The sequence below is a fragment of the Carassius gibelio genome, chromosome A7 (assembly GCF_023724105.1).
Source record: "Carassius gibelio isolate Cgi1373 ecotype wild population from Czech Republic chromosome A7, carGib1.2-hapl.c, whole genome shotgun sequence".
NCBI lineage: Eukaryota > Metazoa > Chordata > Actinopteri > Cypriniformes > Cyprinidae > Carassius > Carassius gibelio.
Genome location: NC_068377.1, coordinates 38,335,084 through 38,353,954, shown reverse-complemented (window position 1 = coordinate 38,353,954; position 18,871 = coordinate 38,335,084). Strand labels below are relative to the sequence as shown.

The following is an 18,871-nucleotide window of genomic DNA, read 5'->3' as shown; positions in this document are numbered from 1 at the left end:
ATAGCTTCTTTTTTTTTTTTTTTTTACTTTTTATTCATCAATGTTTTTAAAATATAAATATTTTGTAATAACAATATACACTACTGGTCAGTAATTTGGGGTCAGTAATTTTTTTTCCTTTTTTCTTAACAAAATCAATACTTTTATTCAGCAAGGATGTGTTAAATTGATAAAAAGTGATAGTAAAGAAAATATATTATTAGAATATATATTAATAGAATTTTTTTTTTTTTTTTTGAATAAATGCAGTTCTTTTTAAGCTTTTATTGATCAAATATATTAGACAGCAGAACTGTTTCCAACACTCATAATAAATCAGAATATTAGAATGATTTCTAAATGATCATGTGATCGACTGATGTTACATGTGACACTGAAGGCTGGAGGAATGATGCTGAAAATTCAGCTTTGCATCACAGGAATAAATTATTTTTTTAAAGTATATTGAAATAGAATACTATTATTTTAAATTGAAATAATATTTCACAATATTACTGTTTTTTCTGTATTTTTGATCAAATAAATGCAGGCTTGATGAGCAGAAGAAACTTCTTTCAAAAAAATTAAAAATAGTAATATTTCCAAACTTTTGGTCTGTACTGTATATATATTCTTGTGTAATGGATTTAATAATAAAGCATGTATTTCATATAGAACTCGAAAATAGTAATTATTATTGTTCATTAATTTCACTTATTGAAGTATAAGAACAATTTTTTTAAAGCCATCTGAGGACCCCTAGACGGGTTCAAGCTTGTTTTAAATTATTTTAATCATATTTTTTGACTTTTTTTTAATCTTTTGCTTTTATGGATGAGGCATCTTATTTTAACACTGGTTTTATTTGACATCATTTCAAGTCATCTTGAGTCCAACATTTATCCAAAAAAGTAATAATAATAAGTAAAACTGTCATAAAGGTCTCTGTATTGCAGTTCCTCAGAAATCAAGTTGTGTGTGAGAACCGTGTTCAAACAAGCCGAGTTCACTAAACATCTTTCACAATGCCACAGATATGTTTGCTCTGCATCCAAATATACTTCCTCAAACCAGAATGTCACTGACCTTAATGGCATTCAACATCATGTTAATTTATCACTGGCCTCATGACGTGATGTTAGAGAAAGAGGAAGAGTACTAGAGAACCGCTCATTGTAGAAGCATGACAGATTAACAGTTATATGTACTAAATTATTATATATATATATATATACACTTTGTATGTAGCAAAGCAGCAAACATTCTGCAAAACACAGTTTGAGTTCCACAGGTTTGGGTCAGCTCTGGGGTGATTCCTTCATAATTTCAATAAAAACTGATCGGGACTAATGCGATGGATAAAGCTCCAGTTTCACTCAGAAGTGGACGGTTGTCGCACAAAATCATTGTGAGTGATAAGAGGAAGTGCATCATGTCTAAGAGGATGTTCATGCTGCCTTTTATAACTTTTGCAGAAATGCTTGCGTCATGACAGACGGAGGCCTTACATTTTTTGGGAAGGTCTCTTTATTAGCTTCTCTTGGATCGTTTGCTCAAAAACACAGAAGCTTATTCTTGTACTTTCCAAAACTGGCGAAACGTTAATCACAAGGTACATGCTTTACTTCTGCTTCTCGAACAAGTGAAGTGTTATTAGCATGACTCAAGAGGAGTCAGAAGACAAGTGGCTTCAAGGACCTCTGATTTACGCCGGCAAGCCCTCGAGCAATGAGTCTGTGTGCAGTTGTGCTGCTTTGTGTCGTGTTCATCCATCAAGGTGAGTTTACCAGATTTCACTCTTAAATCACGCAGTTTGTTGAGTTAATGTTATAGAGTTTGGTCTCGTGGGCGAGATTACTGGACAGTTTATGAGAAGAGAAGAAACTGTCAGTGAGAATCAAATAAAGTTAACCTGCATTACTAGGTATTTCCCTTTCTCGTGAAGCGACAGAAATGTTTCCCGTCGCATGTTGGGGTGTTACATGCAAACCAATGGGTGTGTGTTTAATTTTGCAGTACGTGCCAGCGAGGATGTATATATTTCTGGTTACACTGGCCAATCAGTCGTCCTGAAATCTGGAGCGGACAGCTCATGGAAACTCACCAGAGTTCAGTGGTCCATTTATCAGAACACCACATTTATTGCGGGTCTAAAGGAAGGCCATGTGATTATATACCAGTTTTGGAGACACCAGGGTCGACTTCAGCTTGACAACACAACAGGAGATTTAACAATCTGTAATGTGACGGTGGATGATAGCATGATCTATAACGTGGCTTTGGTCACATCAGACGACACACGGAAACAAGTTAAAGTTCATCTCTCAATTCAAGGTAAGCAGTCTTCAGTACAGTCAAAATCTACGTAAGTCTTGCTCAATGACTGTCTGAGTAATTTATGTAACGTCCTGCAGAACCTCTCCAGAAACCAGTCATCAAGAAGACGCTTCTTTCTCTCAGTGACAGTCAATGCCATGTTGGCCTTGAGTGCACTGCATCTAACCAAAGTGTCAGTTTGTCCTGGATGCCCGATGGCGAGTTCAACGGATCGTATATTTCAGGAATCCCAAACGCTGTCGACTCACCGCTGGTTCTTTTCGCATCATTTAATGGGAAAGTAAGCGTGACGTTCAACTGCACTGCCTCCAGTGATCAACAGACAGTGACCAGACAAATCACAGTGCAATGTTCAGGTGGGTCTCCCCAACACTTTACATTAACTTCCACTTCCAAACACTAGCCGGACTCCAATCATTCAGTCCCTTTAAACTCCATCCCTGCTTTCAAACTCAAATTAAACTACTTCGTTTTTAAATCCATTGCCCACATTTTAACCAATTCATACAACCATGATCCCACTCTATATTTTTTTCTTTTTCACTAATCTATCAAGCTCAAGTATATTTTAGTTTACGCTGAAAGCACATGCACATCTCGGAGATGTATATACAGCATGACATCTGCATTTCCATCTTTTATGTAAGTGTTTACCTATCTGCAATACATCTATAGGACGTTTCCTTTTAGATGTCTATTAGATGTCTGTAAGATGTTTATGATTTGGAATGTATGCAAAACTGACATCTGAAAGACGTCTGTCAGACGTTTGTAGATAGCAGATGCTTTCCAGATCAAGAGATCTTTACCAGACGTTTTGGAGATGTACGTGTGCTATCTGGGAATAGATTTTCCAACCGCTTGTACTCGTTGCGTTCAAGTCCTCCTGAGAAGTTTGTATTAACAACTTACGCTGATAGCACACATATATATCGTGTATACGTCTATTTGACGTCTGCATTACATCTGCAAGACGTATTTTTTAGAGTGCATCTGCAAAATGTCTATAGAACGTTTCCTACCAGATGTCAAATATGTGTTTATAAGATGTCTTTAAGATGTTTAGGATTAAGAATGCAAGTAAACTGACATCTGAAAGACGTTTGTAGACAGCAGATGCTTTACAGATGAAGCTATCTTTAACAGACGTACATGTGCTATCTGGGTAATGTCATAAAAGTTGCATTTCATAATTGTAAATTTATCAGATGCTTTTATCCACAGCTATTTACAGTGCATTCAGGCTATACTTTTATTTATTTTTTTATTTTTTTTTATCAGTATTTGCTTGGGAATTTCCCTGGGAATTGAACCCACAACCTAACATAATGCTCTACCACTAAGCCAAAGGAACACAGTCATGTCAGGCGTATTCAAGTCACTCTGGTCGGAGCAAGATGGCAATGTACCAAAAAAAAAAAATCATCATGATAACACTACTTCTCAAACATTATAAATAAAAATGGGCTTAGAGTAGGGATCGGCAACTAAGCTTGGCATCAGGCCAAAAAAAATGTTGCCACTAGATGGTGGGCCAGAACATATTCAAAAGATAATTTAAGGAATTAATTGATGAAAAAATTCAACTAGAATCGCCTGTGACAGACTGTTACGGTGTCTTTTGTATCTGGCAGTGAGTTGTTACTCCTGTTAAATCCAATAGTAGGACAGTCATTAAACAAAAAGACAGACTTGGTTGGCGGTATCCTGGTTTTACACTGGATAAATTAATAAAGCAGAGTACAGACACACAACCTGGCAAGTATCTTCATTCACCGATTTGCTACAGAGACCGCCTTGCTAAAATAAACATATGTTAGAGATGCGGAATGGATAAAAATAACTCAAAATATAAAAGAGGACTTGAATAAACCTAATAATGGCATCTTTGAGTCATGCACTTAGGTTTTATTTCCTCTTTTCATACGTAAGCGGTGTATTCTGCGTTGTTGTTTTTTATGGAAAGACCAGGCGGACATCAGATGATGACTCGACTCTTGACATATTATTTTAGACTGTGTGGTTTCGCCCTTTTTTTATGTAAGGGGAATTCAGAGTGCAATGAAATTAGCACGTGCTTAGTTCACATCGGACAGAAAAGTGATCAAACTTGATGAAAATATGAAAATAATCAAATACACATGAAAAATATTTGATTTACAAGACAGATTTATACAAAAGTAATTTAAACTAAAGAGATGTAATTAGATTAATCAGAGCTCATTAGAAACTCACCTCTCCCATGCAGAGACAGCGCAGAAAGGGAAGAGGAGGGGCAAAGACAGGAAATTAGGATCAACACTGCAGTCAGAAATTTAAAGGGGAAGGTACACAGAAAGACTACTTTTACTCCTTGGCATCCTCTCGTACTAAACTGCATTGTTGTTTAATTGTTTGCATGCTGGAGATACAGGGTATACAAAGAAGAATAGAAAGACAGCTATGCATTCATCCTACCTAGTTTTGTGAATGTGACATATAAAAAAAAATTGTCATTGTTCGCAAAGAATATAATATTAGGCACAGCAAATTAAAAGCTTTTCAAAATAAAAGCTCTCAATTAATCTCAAAATGTAACATTGCTGCAAAAAAGTTCTGTTTTATTTTGAAATCACTAAAGATGAAGTGATTGTGAGTAACTGTTGCTGTCATGATCTATTTCAGCTGCTTTCAGAATAACCTGACTCCAGATATTATTACCGGCGGGACAGTTTTGGGGCCGCCTGTTGCTGACCACTGGCTTAGAATTATATTATCATGTTTCAAGATTATTTTATTCTAATATTGTATTTTAATATGTTTCCTTTCATAATCATCCACCATTCTGTACATGCAACTTTGTTTTATTGTAAATGAAGAAAAAAACAAAACGTTTCATTAATTTTAACAAATTTATGAACGCAATTTCCCAACTCGAGGGTTAAAGAAATTTGCTAGTATCCCTATCGTAATTATATCTCTGTAGTGGTGTTCATGTGCATTCAACACAAAATTAGGAACTATCTGACATGACTCTAAGTGTGCAGCACACGGCCTGAAAAGGGAAGCCAATACACTACAAACTTTTGGCTTAACTTTTCTTTAATGGAAGGAAGTGGAGATGCGTCTTGCATATGTCTTTTTACAAAATCACATACTTCCTACTATATAGGCGAAAAACACTATGTGAGAGAAAAAAAAAAAGTCTGTCCTAGTTCACAGTACCCATAAAAGTAACTTGACTTACTTCCAGACACTTTAATAGAAAGGTCATGAATATACTATGGGCTTGAGATGTAAAATGTGAACAGTGAAAATAATGAATGCAAAAGATAGCAGAGACTTTGTTTAGGCTAAAAACACATAAAACCTAGGCTTTGCGTGTTCCTAAAACCTTTTTCTTTTTTTGTTAAAATGAACTGAAAAGTAAGGGAGACCAGTTGGAAGTATATATATATATATATATATATATATATATATGTATATATATAAATATATATATATATATATATATATATATATATATATATATATATATATATATATATATATATATATATATATATATATACAGTCAGGTCCATAAATATTGGGACATTGACACAATTCTAATCTTTTTGGCTCTATACACCACCACAATGGATTTGAAATGAAACGAACAAGATGTGCTTTAACTGCAGACTTTCAGCTTTAATTTGAGGGTATTTACATCCAAACCAGGTGAACGGTGTAGGAATTACAACAGTTTGTATATGTACATCCCACTTTTTAAGGGACTAAAAGTAATGGGACAGATTAACAATCATAAATCAAACTTTCATTTTTTAATACTTGGTTGCAAATCCTTTGCAGTCAATTACAGCCTGAAGTCTGGAGATCAATTAGACATCAGCGTACGCTGGGTTTCATCCCTGGTGATGCTCTGCCAGGCCTCTACTGCAACTTTCTTCAGTTCCTGCTTGTTCTTGGGGCATTTTCCCTTCAGATTTGTCTTCAGCAAGTGAAATGCATGCTCAATCGGATTTAGGTCAGGTGATTGACTTGGCCATTGCATAACATTCCACTTCTTTCCCTTAAAAATCTCTTTGGTTGCTTTCCAAACACCAAACTACCCGGAAGACCATGGAAAACAACTGTACATGGGATGTACATATAAAAAAAATTAGCCTGATCAGAAGTCGCTTCAGATAAAAGCATCTGATAAATGTAATGCAATGCATAAATGTAACTTCATAAAACCTGCAGAAACTGTGATCATATGAAAAGGGCCTTCACTGACAGCAGAGACACTGTTCGTGACAGAAACAGCCTGTAACTTCACCGCACTGGACTCTTGTGACACACATGTGGATATGAAGAGTTGTTTGATGCTTCTCTCTTTTTTTTCTAGAGGAGAAGCTGATGTGTGAAGTCTGCACCATCTTCTGTTCATGCGTTTCGTCTGTGATGCTGAGTATCGTGTTTACAGCTGCAGTCGTTTTGGTTTTAGCATATGCATTCAAAAATAAAGGTACAAACATATCTCATAATCCTCTTTACAATACAACCTTTACATGAGTCCTGTTGTGTTTATGAATTGTGCTTGATGTTTTCTAGACACAATTTCTGCTGCCTGCTCTGAAGGCCTCCACAAGTGTCCTACAGGATATACTGTCACACCACGGACTGAGACGTAAAGGACTAAGTTTTACTGCTGTACTTGTCCTGGACATTTGTTTTTTGAAGCACCAGTTTCAGTCCATCTTCCCGTGGAGTTCAAGGGAAAGCAGATGTGGTGTAAGAAAAAGAAAACTTCAATTTGCAACCATTACCTGATGGAAAGGAACATATGATGTTATCTTTGACTTTTTTTTTCCCGCTCTGTTTGACTTTTTCTTTTTTTGAAGTAGTTTCTTTTGAAAGCAAATAATGAGCGGAGGATGTGACTGTTGGTTTGACCTCATTGAATGCGGTCTATGAAATGTGTCATCAGTCACCTGTGTAATGATTGTTTCTGCTACTTCAGGCAACCTTTTCAAAGATCTTCAAAATCTGGGTCAAAGATCTCAAGGCTTGAGCTCCTTCATGCTACTGAATGTTTTTTTATCAATAAACGTTTAATTATTGATAGCCTTATGCTACAATTACATATTTAAATTTTCATGAAAACGCCAGTATTTGTATCTGTATCAATCACAATATTTTTTGTATCTGCATTCGGATACAACGTCGTACGGTACTTGATAAGACCGTTATGGCGGTCTTATTTTTCATAGTTATCACTGAACAAGTATGCCGTGTTGAAATAAAATAATTATTAATTTCTAAAATAATATTTATCATGCAAGCAGAGAGATGTCATGACAAACGTTCAGGGATCATTCGAACACGACTGAATCAATTAAATGCGCACATTTTCATTACATTAACTCTTTAAGCGAGTCTTAATGTTTAGTGAACTTCACTAAACAAATGTGTGTGTGCCGCGCAAACCAGGAAAAGAAAAAATTGCAAACATGTAGGACAAATAGAAAATGTATCCGCATCTAAGTTGATTATTAGCCTGAGGGAACTGGTTTGGTTTTTGAAAGACTGTGACGCGTAGCACGGCTGTTTGATTGGTGAGCGTGCTGTGCTTATTTGATTAATTCGTATCATATCATAGCCTAAGCTTTAAAGCATTGCCTTTTAAATATATACAATAAAACGTGTATGATGTATTATTAAAGGGGATGTTATTCTTGCATGGAGAGGAACAGCAATGCTGTTTTTGTTTTGCGTTCTTTTGACTCATAAAGTTTACATTCATTCACTTCACAATTGTGACTTTAGAGGTCTGTGTCTAATATTGCACTGATCCCCTTACTCACCTGTTATCTAGCAAACCCCGGACTGTGCGAGCTTCATCCGAATATTCAGGCATAATTATTCCTTGTCTGTGATTCATTTTTCATGCCATTCAGAATAAGATATTTTTGCTTCAGGCACACCCCTATTTACATATTTTAATTTTACATGTAATATAGATAAGGTCATAGAAAGTAACAGCTACATGCAATTTTGTAATCTTAAAATTCAGGTAGTAATTGCAAACTATTTGTACGCATTATGGTTAATGCATGCTCGACTAATCGATTGTTTCCGACAGCGCCGACTAGTGGTTGAAGTAGTCTATGCAAGCCCTAGTTTGAATGTATGATGCTTCTGGTACTAATGTCCTTTAAATCTTGACTCATCATGGCAGCTTTTTTATTGAACAAATTGTCTAGCCTCTTTGTTCAAAACGTGTGTGTCAAATATGTTTTCTTTGTCATTTCTGGGTTGTTATCATGAATTGTCATTGTATTCTGAGTAATTAAACTTCTGTTTCCGTCTCGTCAATGGGAAGTGGTCAACTTATGCAGACATCACATCGATTTCAGCAGAACTGGATTTGAGAAAATACTTCAGAAATGGATTGCATTAAACGACATTGCAAATAACTATTTTCACACTTGTCGAAAATGCCCAGTGACTTTACTTTAGAAGTTTTATTGTCGAGCTTTTCTTTGGCTCATTCACAGAAAGAACATAAGAATATAAAAAATTATAAAAATATAATTAAACAAACAAAATACAAGGGATATCAGAGTAACACTCTCTCACACACACACACACATATGTATATTGCCCCGTGTCTCATCACCTCACTTGTGGATGAATCATAGCAAGTAAATAGCCTTAAACAGATTGTGCATAGCACTTTACCTTTTATAACATGGCAATTCGGCCAAATGACAGACAAACCTAAGTGCTAACATAGCTCCAGAAAACTTTATAACCATGAAGTTTAAGAAAATGTAATGCAATGCATTTACTGTCTCAGATGTTTCTGATGGACAAAACATTCACTGGTCGAAACCTTTTAACTCCACTTGAGCTTCACCTGATACGATGTTAATAAAATAAGGCACATGCAAGAGTCTGACCATATATTCAGCCACAATATTAACTGACACCTCAGTGTTTATTCAGTTATTTTTAAAATGCAATGTTTTACCATTTCCTGAAAAGTAGCGCTTTTGTACCTGGTTTCCGTGATGATTTGTGTATTCTGCTGGATAATGCATTATTAACAAGCTAAAATATACAGCATCATGATACACACAGTCTCATTGTGAATTTGACCTTTTACAGTATTTCAAAGACAAAAACATGAACTGTGAAACTACTGGCTTTACATCATCAGGTCAGCTATTACTGTATTTTGAGTCTTGAAATATCAACTCAATATATTCTACTTATGAATATCACCTATAACCACAGCAAAAATAAATATGTAAAGTCTTATGACATGAAAAGTTAAATTGAAGGGGGCGTGGCTTATTATTAGGGCGTGCTGAAAGATAGGGGGCGTGGCTAACAGTCTTTCTAATTGGTTAGATTTAGAGCCATCACTCATATCTGCATCTCCGCAGCAAAACCACACATGAAAACTAGCAACACGCATGTAAAACATGTCAGACAATTAAATATGTTCACACATCACACAGCATTTTTTTTTTTTTTTTTTTTTTGGTCAACAGTGCTGAATACTTAAAATGCTGTGTGTCACTCTTGTAAATAATGTGTTTGAACTTAAATACAGGACTGACAGCTTTAATTTGGAGTTAAACATGGCCTCATTTAGTTTTTGACAGGAATGAAAATGATTCTGTGACAGATAGAAGTGCCTTCAGTGGGGTGCACTGTTATAAGATGACACAAAGAGCGAGCACACATGCTTGTGTATCCCATCATGCATCTTGTTCTGGATTTAAATTATGAGGATTTTTGCAGAGATCTCGTGAAAGGTTACAGAAACATTTCCAATGCATCTAAAAATTTAACAATAATTTGATTTTACATATAATTTGGTAGTAAAACAAAGAGTTGCATGTTTTATTGGTGCAAATGAGCAGTGGTGATATTTATTTTCTACAACATTTGCAACTGCTTTTTATCACTTAATTAGAAGCACTTACAAAATTAAAGGTGCCGTAGAATAGAAAAGTGTATTCACCTTGGCACAGTTGAATAGTAAGAGTTCTGTACATGGAAATGACTGGTTAAACATTATTGTTTCCTCCTTCTCATGCATGCAAAAGACCACTGAAAACTAAGCGAATCAGCATCTGATCTTGTAAAAGTGTGTGGTACTGTAAAGACTACTGCTGTAGTTTACACAGATAACGTGAGATCGCAAATCTTGAAAGTGAAAAGCGACTTTGCATTTGGAGTTTCAATTCCCCAGATATTAATAGCAGCTTCCTGATGCCCACATTTTTATATAACTGCGAGAGACGATATTTAAATATATATTTTACCTATGTTTCCTTCCTGCTGTCTGAACTACTGAAATGAGTTGCACTGTGAAACAGCCAATCAGAGCACAGCTCAACTTAATTATTCATGACCCTTCCAAATAAGGTAAAAACAGATCATTTCATTCTAGGGACAAATCCTAGGGTTGTAAATGGACATATAAAACAGTTTCTGGAGATTTTTTCCTCTTACCTAAGCCACATACCTTCTATGCAGATATCAGAGATCAATTTAAAATATCGTATCAGTATGTTCATCTGTTATAGGGACTACTAAACAAATAATTAGAAGTTGATTTTAAAATAAAAACAATGCTTTGTAAGAACTTCTATTTTAACAACACCATTTGTGAGTCCTGTCAGATGAAGAAAAGTTCTACACACACTTGTGGTCTTCATGCTCTCTACAGGAAATACGTCATAGGAGAAGTCAAGTGGTCAAGTGCAAAGACCACAAGTGTGTGTATTTGGACAAGACAATAAAGGGAACAGACAGTGCTCTGTGTGCACGCAGAATGAGATTACCGTAAAACATCTACTCTGAGCCAAACACGACACTCTGACACAGGTGACACATTTACACACGTCAGATAAATATCTGAAGTCATATCATACAATGTCTCTCGTGCCTAAAGCAGGTGCATGATTGTGAAGTTGTGAACGTTTGACACAAACATGGAAACATTGACGAAACACTGTGTTCATCCCCTCCAGGTTCCCATTAATGATGACACAGAATTTACTGCTATTTTGAGACGGATGTGTGAAAGGTACTTTACTGGTTAAAAATAGGGAGTGCATTGCCCATGTAAACATTGCATCTTTGCAGTTACTGGTAGTCATTCTGGTAATTTTACAGCAATTTAACGGTTTCAATGTTGTTTACAGGGGTTTTAAGGAAGTAGGTGCGTCAGGTCAAGCGTCAGGCTGATAATTTGGAAGTATTACTCATCTCAGATGGATGGGTGGCAGTGGCTTGAGGAAGAGAAATGATGGTGCTGATGAAGCAGAGATACTGTGTTGAGCTGTTAAGTGACCAAGCAGTAAATTCCTGACAGTGTGAATATAAAAAGGAGAAATGACTTTGATTCTACATTCTGCAATCAGAAATCTGAGATCAGCTGACCGATAGCAAAGACTACATACTCCTACACAGTCAGATTATCTATACATGATGAGATGAACGATAGCTGTGGACATGCTAAACGTGTTTAAATGTCATTAATAAGCATGCAGAAACAATACATGCTTGGGCCGTTGTGTCTTTGGTCTCAATATTATTGCGTCACTTTGGATGCATGTCAATAAGTTTAACGAACACATCTTAAGTATTTATTATATACAGAAATGCGTGAAGAAAAATACATACATTACCTTTCAAACGTTTGTGATTTTTTAAGAAATCCTACATTTCGTTCAGTTAAGATTTAGAATGTTACATTTCTATTTTTAAATAAATAGAATGTTCAAAAAAAAAAAAAAAAAAAAAAAAAAACAGAATTTATCAAATAATCATGAAAAAAATAATATAGCGCAGATTCCACCAAAATATAATAACTGTTTCCAACATTGATGATAATCAGAAATGTTTCTTATCAGTAAATCAGTATATCAGAATGATTTCTGAAGATCATGTGACACTGGAGGAATGATGCTGAAACTATAGCAATAAATAACATTATAACATTTGACATTGCAAAGATATTTCACAGAATTGACTGTATTTGTGATCAAATAAATGCAACCTTGCTGAGCATAAAACACTTCTTTCCAAAATAATCTCTCTGAGCCCAATTCAACTTTTGAATGCTAGTGTGCATGAGGTAATACTGAGTTGCATTGTGAATTGTGCATATGCAAAAAAAATAAAAAATAATTTCCTTCATAATAAAAAACATTGTTAACATGATACACAGCACTTTTAATGCAAGAGTTGGAAGGACAAGCGATGCAGCCAGTAATAAATAGAGATCTCCAGAGTTGAGAGGACGTCTCACTCACAGCACTTCCTGGTAAGAGGAGGGTGTGCTGGTGCTGGTTTTGCCCGCTGGCTGACGCTGATAGTTGATTTTGTCATACAGGGTTTGAGGCTGCAGGGAGAGTACGTGAGGTTACCACAGATACCAGATAAATGCATCGCAACAGAGCCCCAACTTCTCCAAACACGCAACAAGGCTCTTACTCTCACAGATTCACTGATCACATGCATGATGACTGTGACTGTCGTATTCACTTAGCCTACCGTGGTATGTGCAGTAACTAGGATTATGGTAGTAAATGCATGATATGAGCCTAATTTATAAGCAAACAAACGGATGACAGCAATAATGGGTACACGCATGCAAGTACTCACCAAGTTTTGTGAGAGTTTTGCATCATCCACCGTTTCATAGATAGTCATGCCGTTTACAACACTTTCAGATCGTTTCTGTAATATAGATTAAATCTTGTTAGCTAGAAGTTTATCACCATTGCTTTGCCACAAATGAGGTGTGTCTAGGAAGTAGTGTCGAACACTGAAAAAAAAAAGGTTATATTTTTTATGTATTTATTGCAATAGTAGTATATTTTACATGAAAATACAACTGGCATCTTTCTCATTCAAAATTTCATGTTTATTTCAATTATTTGTGAAACTTAATAGCACTTTTTAAGAGAAAATATTCAGCACCATTTTTTTTCGCTCAGAAATTTCTAGTAAATTTCACAATAAATGACAAAGAAACGGCAAACAACACATTGCATAAAACATGAAAATACTATTTATATCCTTCTAAACTTACTCCAGTAATCTTTATTTTAATCACAGCTTCAGAAATGTATTTGAAATCTTTTTGCCGAGCCACAGGAACCTTTAAAAGTGGATTTAACTGTTTAGACAGAAACGAGCCGCTCACCTTTGCAGGGGCATCAATGTTCACGTCTTCATACACTGTAATCCCAGCTTCACTCTCTCCTTGGCCTGAACGAGTGAAACAGCTGTGAGCGTGTGAATGAAATGCTGTATAACTTCAGTAGTGTTTGTGCACAGTCACACTTATTGAACGCACCTCTGTTCCTCCTCCACCTGCAGCACACAGCGAGTGTAGCACCCAAGATGACCACAGCCACGATTCCCACGCCAGCCGCGATCAGAACAAACTCCCGAAGAGAACCTGCTTCTTTGAAACAAGTTGTACATTTCTTAGTGGTCTTTATGGATTTCAGAGTAGGCTATAACATGTTTTAATCATGAGATTTTTAAGAAATTCTATATTTGATTGTAGGACTGTACCTGATGTTGAATCATTAGTTTTCTCTGTGCACACTACAGTCTTGGTAGTGTACTTGATGCTGACGGTGTTGTTGGCTGAGCAGCTGAGTGTAGTATTCTCTCCTAAACTGAGACTGATGTTCAGCTGTGATCCTTGAGTCTGACGACTGATCCAGCTGTAGGAGGGATTCTCATCACCAGACGCCACACACCGAAGATTAAACATGCAGATGTTTTTTGATGGCAGCCACAAATACTTGTCCTCAATCTGTACATCTCTGATGAGCTCTGTTGGAAAATAATTTGCAAATATTAAATATATAAGCATACTTATTCCTTCATTAAGGAACAATTTAACCTCATTTAAATGGCCATGAGCATATACAGTATCAGTAATTAAATGTGTTCTTTTAGAATTTGCTATTTACATTCTGACAGAATAAATATCATATAATTAAACTCACCATGAACACGTAGAACGTATCCTTTTGTCTTAAGTTGTACAGGACCAGTTTTATTTTCTGCAACAATAGAGAATCTTCCAGAATCCTGGAGGTTAAGGTCTGTTACTGTTACACTAATACTGTCCTTATTCATGTTTAGTCTGTCGTTAAATAATTCAGATTTAACTTTTTGGAAATCATCCTTTTGATACTCAGCAAATGTAATCAGATTATATTTCCACTGCACTTCAAGATCTTTTTTTGGATAATCAGCGATTAATTCCAGCGAGTCTCCAACAGCTCTGTGCAGCTCAACATCTGGATCAGCACACGACCCTACAATACAGAACAAACAACAACACATGATACTGTCACTAATACATGCAAAAACTAAAAACAAAAATTCACATTCAAAGAAAGCTAACATGCATCCATCAAAACATTTCATTACACACTTATAGCTTATGGAAGCCAACATATTCATTATTCACAAAGTTTTTTTTTTTTTTTTATCATCTTATGTTTTTTCTCTGTCCATGTATTAAACGGATAGTTCACTCAATAAATAAAATGATCCCATGATTAACTCACATTTAAGCCAGGTGTGTATGACTTTCTTCTTTCAGAAAAATATAAATAAAATTAAAAATACAGATATAAATGAAAAATGTCCTGGTCTTCCAAACTTTATAAAGGCAGTGAACGGCTGCCGAGTCTGTTCTCACTGGAGCTTATGCTACATCTACATCATCTGCTGGACATTAGACTCGTTTGAGACGCACCTAGCCTCGGCTGATATTTAGACAAGAATACACTGCTGCAGTGAGAGGACAAGTGAAATAAGCCTAAGCACAGTCAAGACAGACAACAGACTAAAAACACTTGCTATTTATTCCATTTGAAAGATGTATTTATCATCCATTATAACTTTAATACAAACATGTATTGTAATATTTGTCAGAAATATGAGAACAATCACATATTTTACTCATCGTGAGATCGCACTTTCATGGTGTTTGGGAATATTCATGCAGAATTTAAGAACATAATCATGTGATATCAGATAAAAATAAACCATTCCAGAAGGGGAGGAAACATCAGGGCTGTTTGAACCAGTGATCATTAGCTGTGTTTCCATCAGCCGTGTAATAACATGGACGTAGTGTTTCTGAAGAGCATTTCTGAATCCTAAAGTGAGCGGAGCTGGCCGTCACCATCTCAGACGAGCCCACTCTCTCGTGTCCGCTCGTACCAGTCAGCAGAAGATAGAGATGACCGTTTATAAAGTTTAAAAATTAATATTTGTCTTACAAAATCACATCATTTCACGTCAGGAGGCCCTTATTTTTCCAGAACTGTGTAGAGAACTTTTTTTAAATTATGGATTGGCGCAGTTTATTGGACTTTTGTTGGACTATTGAATAACACCCATTCACTGCCATTATACAGCTTAGAACGACTATGACATTTTAAAATATAATTCTGACTGGATTCATCTGAAAGATGAACGTCGTACACTCTTAGGATGGCATGACATGAGATATAGATATAGATACACACACGCATCGTTCGATCAAAATGATTGTTTCACACACTCTTGTCTTCTGGAGGATGGCTCCACAGCACCATAAGGAAGAAGAATAACTTGATTCTGGATAACTTGATTCATGTGCATCTGGATGCACATGGTCTTTAATGGCATTGATCATTTGAACAGTTTCTAATCTGTGTGTGTTTTTTGGTTATTTGTGCTCATTCGCTCTCTGTAAGGAAGTGTTTTACAGCCGCACTTCCACCCACCACACTGCACTGTTTTCTTCATGTGACGCTTTTCATTTTAACATCTTAATTTTATTTTCTCCGGTCCACCTATTTACTTTTCACCACATCACCTCAACAACTGCATGTCACGTGTTGCATGCTTTGCCATTTTGGTGAAATAATACCGAATGACAAGTCAACATTAAACCATGTTTTTATTTAATCATGGTGAATTCAGGTAAATTGGGAAACTTCTTGCCACTGAGATGTCCCAATTAACCTGATTTTAGACTGTAATACTGGTTGCAACATAAAAATGTTCTATGACAACTGCCCACATTCTCTAAAGATAAGGCTTGAGGTTTCCTGAAACGAACTGCCTTTTGTCACAGATGAAACCCTGATATTACTGAAACGTGCAAGATCATTTCCCTCAAAAAATAAAGTTCAAATACAGTCAAATAAAATAGCTTTGCATATGCATTGCATTAAACACAATTCGTTTTGCATTCATTAATCACAAACATTTAACTTCATTTACTATGTCACAATGGAATCAAGAGCATTAGCATTGCATATATGGAAGCTAGATGCACATTCATGTCCCATTCATACAAGCGTCTTACAACCTGTGGGTTAAAAGCTCCTTTGACTTTAACTGCTGTATTTCTGGAGTCACTCACCTCGGAGAAGGAAAACCAGGAGGACTCCTAAGATGGAGCAGCGGGAATCGAGAAAGATGTTCATGTCCAAACGTTCAGACGACAGACTGAGGCATTCGTGACAGCAGACACAGTGAAACAGAAGAGACAGAAACAGACTTCCTCACAGCGACTGCTCTGCGTCTCTCAGTTTTGCATATCGGCACAAATAACAACACACAAAGCACTTTGGTGACGAGACCTTTAAGATGCACCTCCTGAAAGTGGTGCTTGAGGTTTAGGGGCTTTTTCTGGTCTAAATTCGATTGCACCTCCCACTGAGTTCTAGTGTAAGAGTGCAGGCATTACATCTACTGTCATGCGGGAAGTGAAGTTTAAGCACTTAGATATGTGTTACTATGAATGACCCAAAGTACTGGCAGTGAAGTGAAATCCTAGATGGAATAAGGAAGTTTTACTTAGAAAAGAGAGTCTCTTTGTTAAAGGTCCTGATCTGTGAGAGTCCCTGTTCCTGTTTGAGTTAAACAGCAAAATCCATTGGCTGATGGTGCTGTGAAAGAACAACATTAGTTTTTATATTGTGCGTAGGTCAACCACAACGTACAAGACTCATGTAACCGCACATCCACAGCGAGCCAGAGCATCATCTCACATCTCATCCAAAATGAGAATGTGTTAAAAAAGGACATTTATTCAGATCACATGCACAAAGACACACCCACTGTTGCTTCTACATCAGAAGCAGTTATTTTAGACTGTGCCGGACATTGCAAAGCAGCAACAGCGAGTCCATCAGAGGAAGTGAAACTCAGTAGACAGAGGTTTTAGTTCTAACTGAAAGTATGAGTCAAACGGTCAACAGAAAAGTCAGAACTCTCAGGAAAAATAACTAAATACAGAACACAAAACAGGTTTATTCTAGTAACTGTTCAGCTGGATTTTTTCATAAGTATTATATTTTACTAATTTAAATAATTAATTCATAATAGGTCAATTCTAAACCTTTGTTTTAAACCTATATTCACACAGCTTAAAAAATGGAAAAAAGCGAAGTGTCATGACTTGTGGCCAACGTGGTAACCCAAATTCTGAGCTCACAGCAGTGGGAAGCCATTTTTACATCAGCTCCCAGGGAGCAGTTGGGTGTTTGTTGTCTTGCTCAAGGACACTTCAGATGGGGGAGTGAACGGTTCATTCACATTTCCTGCCAGTACTGAGACTCAAACCTGTGACCTTTGGGTTATGAGTCCAACTCTCTAACAATTAGGCCATAGCTGCCCATTCAATCGGAGTAAACCATTAAACCTTTCACATGCGAGTTTCAAATATTCTAGCTGAGCTCCTATAGTGAGTTGTTTTTAGGTGGCCGTTATTTTAGAATGTATTGCATTATTGTTTTCAATGACATGTGCCAATGCAGCCACAATAACACTGTCTGACACATGGATCGCTTTTATTTAGTTTTTCCTTTTTTATTATTAATATTCATAAACATACTCACTATATTATGGAATATCTGATATTCCGTTTCTGAAATATGTGCATGTATTTGGTAGTTACAACATTTTATATCGACCGTGTTAGTTGATCTATTGCATGATGGGCACAGCTGTGGGACAACACGCAAATTCATCTTATTTCATCCGGTATCCAAGGAGGAGAGCAGATTAATCTTTATAGTGCACAGTCTGTACATGATATTATTAAAACATATCGTCAGATTATATTTGTAAGAATCGTTATTGATACCATAGACATCAGCTCTATTTTACAAACTATAAATGTGTGGTTTTGCTAGTACTTATGTGTAAGTGTCTGAACTTATGTTAAATGTCCAAGACCTAAAATAAGCATTATATGGTTAAAACACTGAATAGTTGTGATAATGAGAAGCGCTCAGTGCGTCCAATATGGGTCCACAACAGCAAAAGCAGATCTGAATTCTGCAGTTGATCAAGTGATGCTCTGTACATTCTAATCACACTGGTGTGATCGTATACGTCAAAGGATTAAAGGGCACCTGTAATGCCCCTTTATTGTAATATTAGTCTTGAGTGTCCACAGAATGTGTCTGTGAAGTTTCAGCTCAAAAATTTAATTTTGGGGTCTGAAAAGTGAAAATGTGTCTGAAAGAGT

The 18,871-nt window shown here is 36.2% G+C and overlaps 2 protein-coding genes across 9 annotated transcripts in view; one reads left to right on the top strand and one right to left on the bottom strand.

Annotated features, from left to right (window-relative positions):
* Window positions 1-1,293: 1,293 nt before the first annotated feature.
* On the top strand, window positions 1,294-8,655 carry LOC128017458 (uncharacterized). Its single transcript, XM_052602858.1, has 5 exons — window positions 1,294-1,756; window positions 1,996-2,313; window positions 2,394-2,672; window positions 6,686-6,805; window positions 6,892-8,655. The coding sequence occupies exons 1-5, from the start codon at window positions 1,708-1,710 to the stop codon at window positions 6,969-6,971; spliced, it is 846 nt and encodes a 281-aa protein (XP_052458818.1). The 5' UTR covers window positions 1,294-1,707; the 3' UTR covers window positions 6,972-8,655.
* A 1,023-nt stretch (window positions 8,656-9,678) lies between these two features.
* Window positions 9,679-18,871, bottom strand: part of LOC128017457 (uncharacterized) — a 34,645-nt gene continuing 25,452 nt past the window's right edge. For 6 of the 8 annotated variants that reach the window (XM_052602844.1, XM_052602853.1, XM_052602848.1 and 3 more), the window contains 5 exons: window positions 13,891-14,157; window positions 13,667-13,777; window positions 13,514-13,578; window positions 12,970-13,044; window positions 9,679-12,706 (listed from right to left, as the gene is read on the bottom strand). In XM_052602844.1, coding sequence (XP_052458804.1) covers window positions 12,614-12,706; window positions 12,970-13,044; window positions 13,514-13,578; window positions 13,667-13,777; window positions 13,891-14,157 — 611 coding nt within the window. In that variant the 3' untranslated portion in view covers window positions 9,679-12,613. The remainder of the gene's footprint in view (window positions 12,707-12,969; window positions 13,045-13,513; window positions 13,579-13,666; window positions 13,778-13,890; window positions 14,158-18,871) is intronic. The other 2 variants (XM_052602846.1, XM_052602847.1) reach the window with 2 other exon arrangements.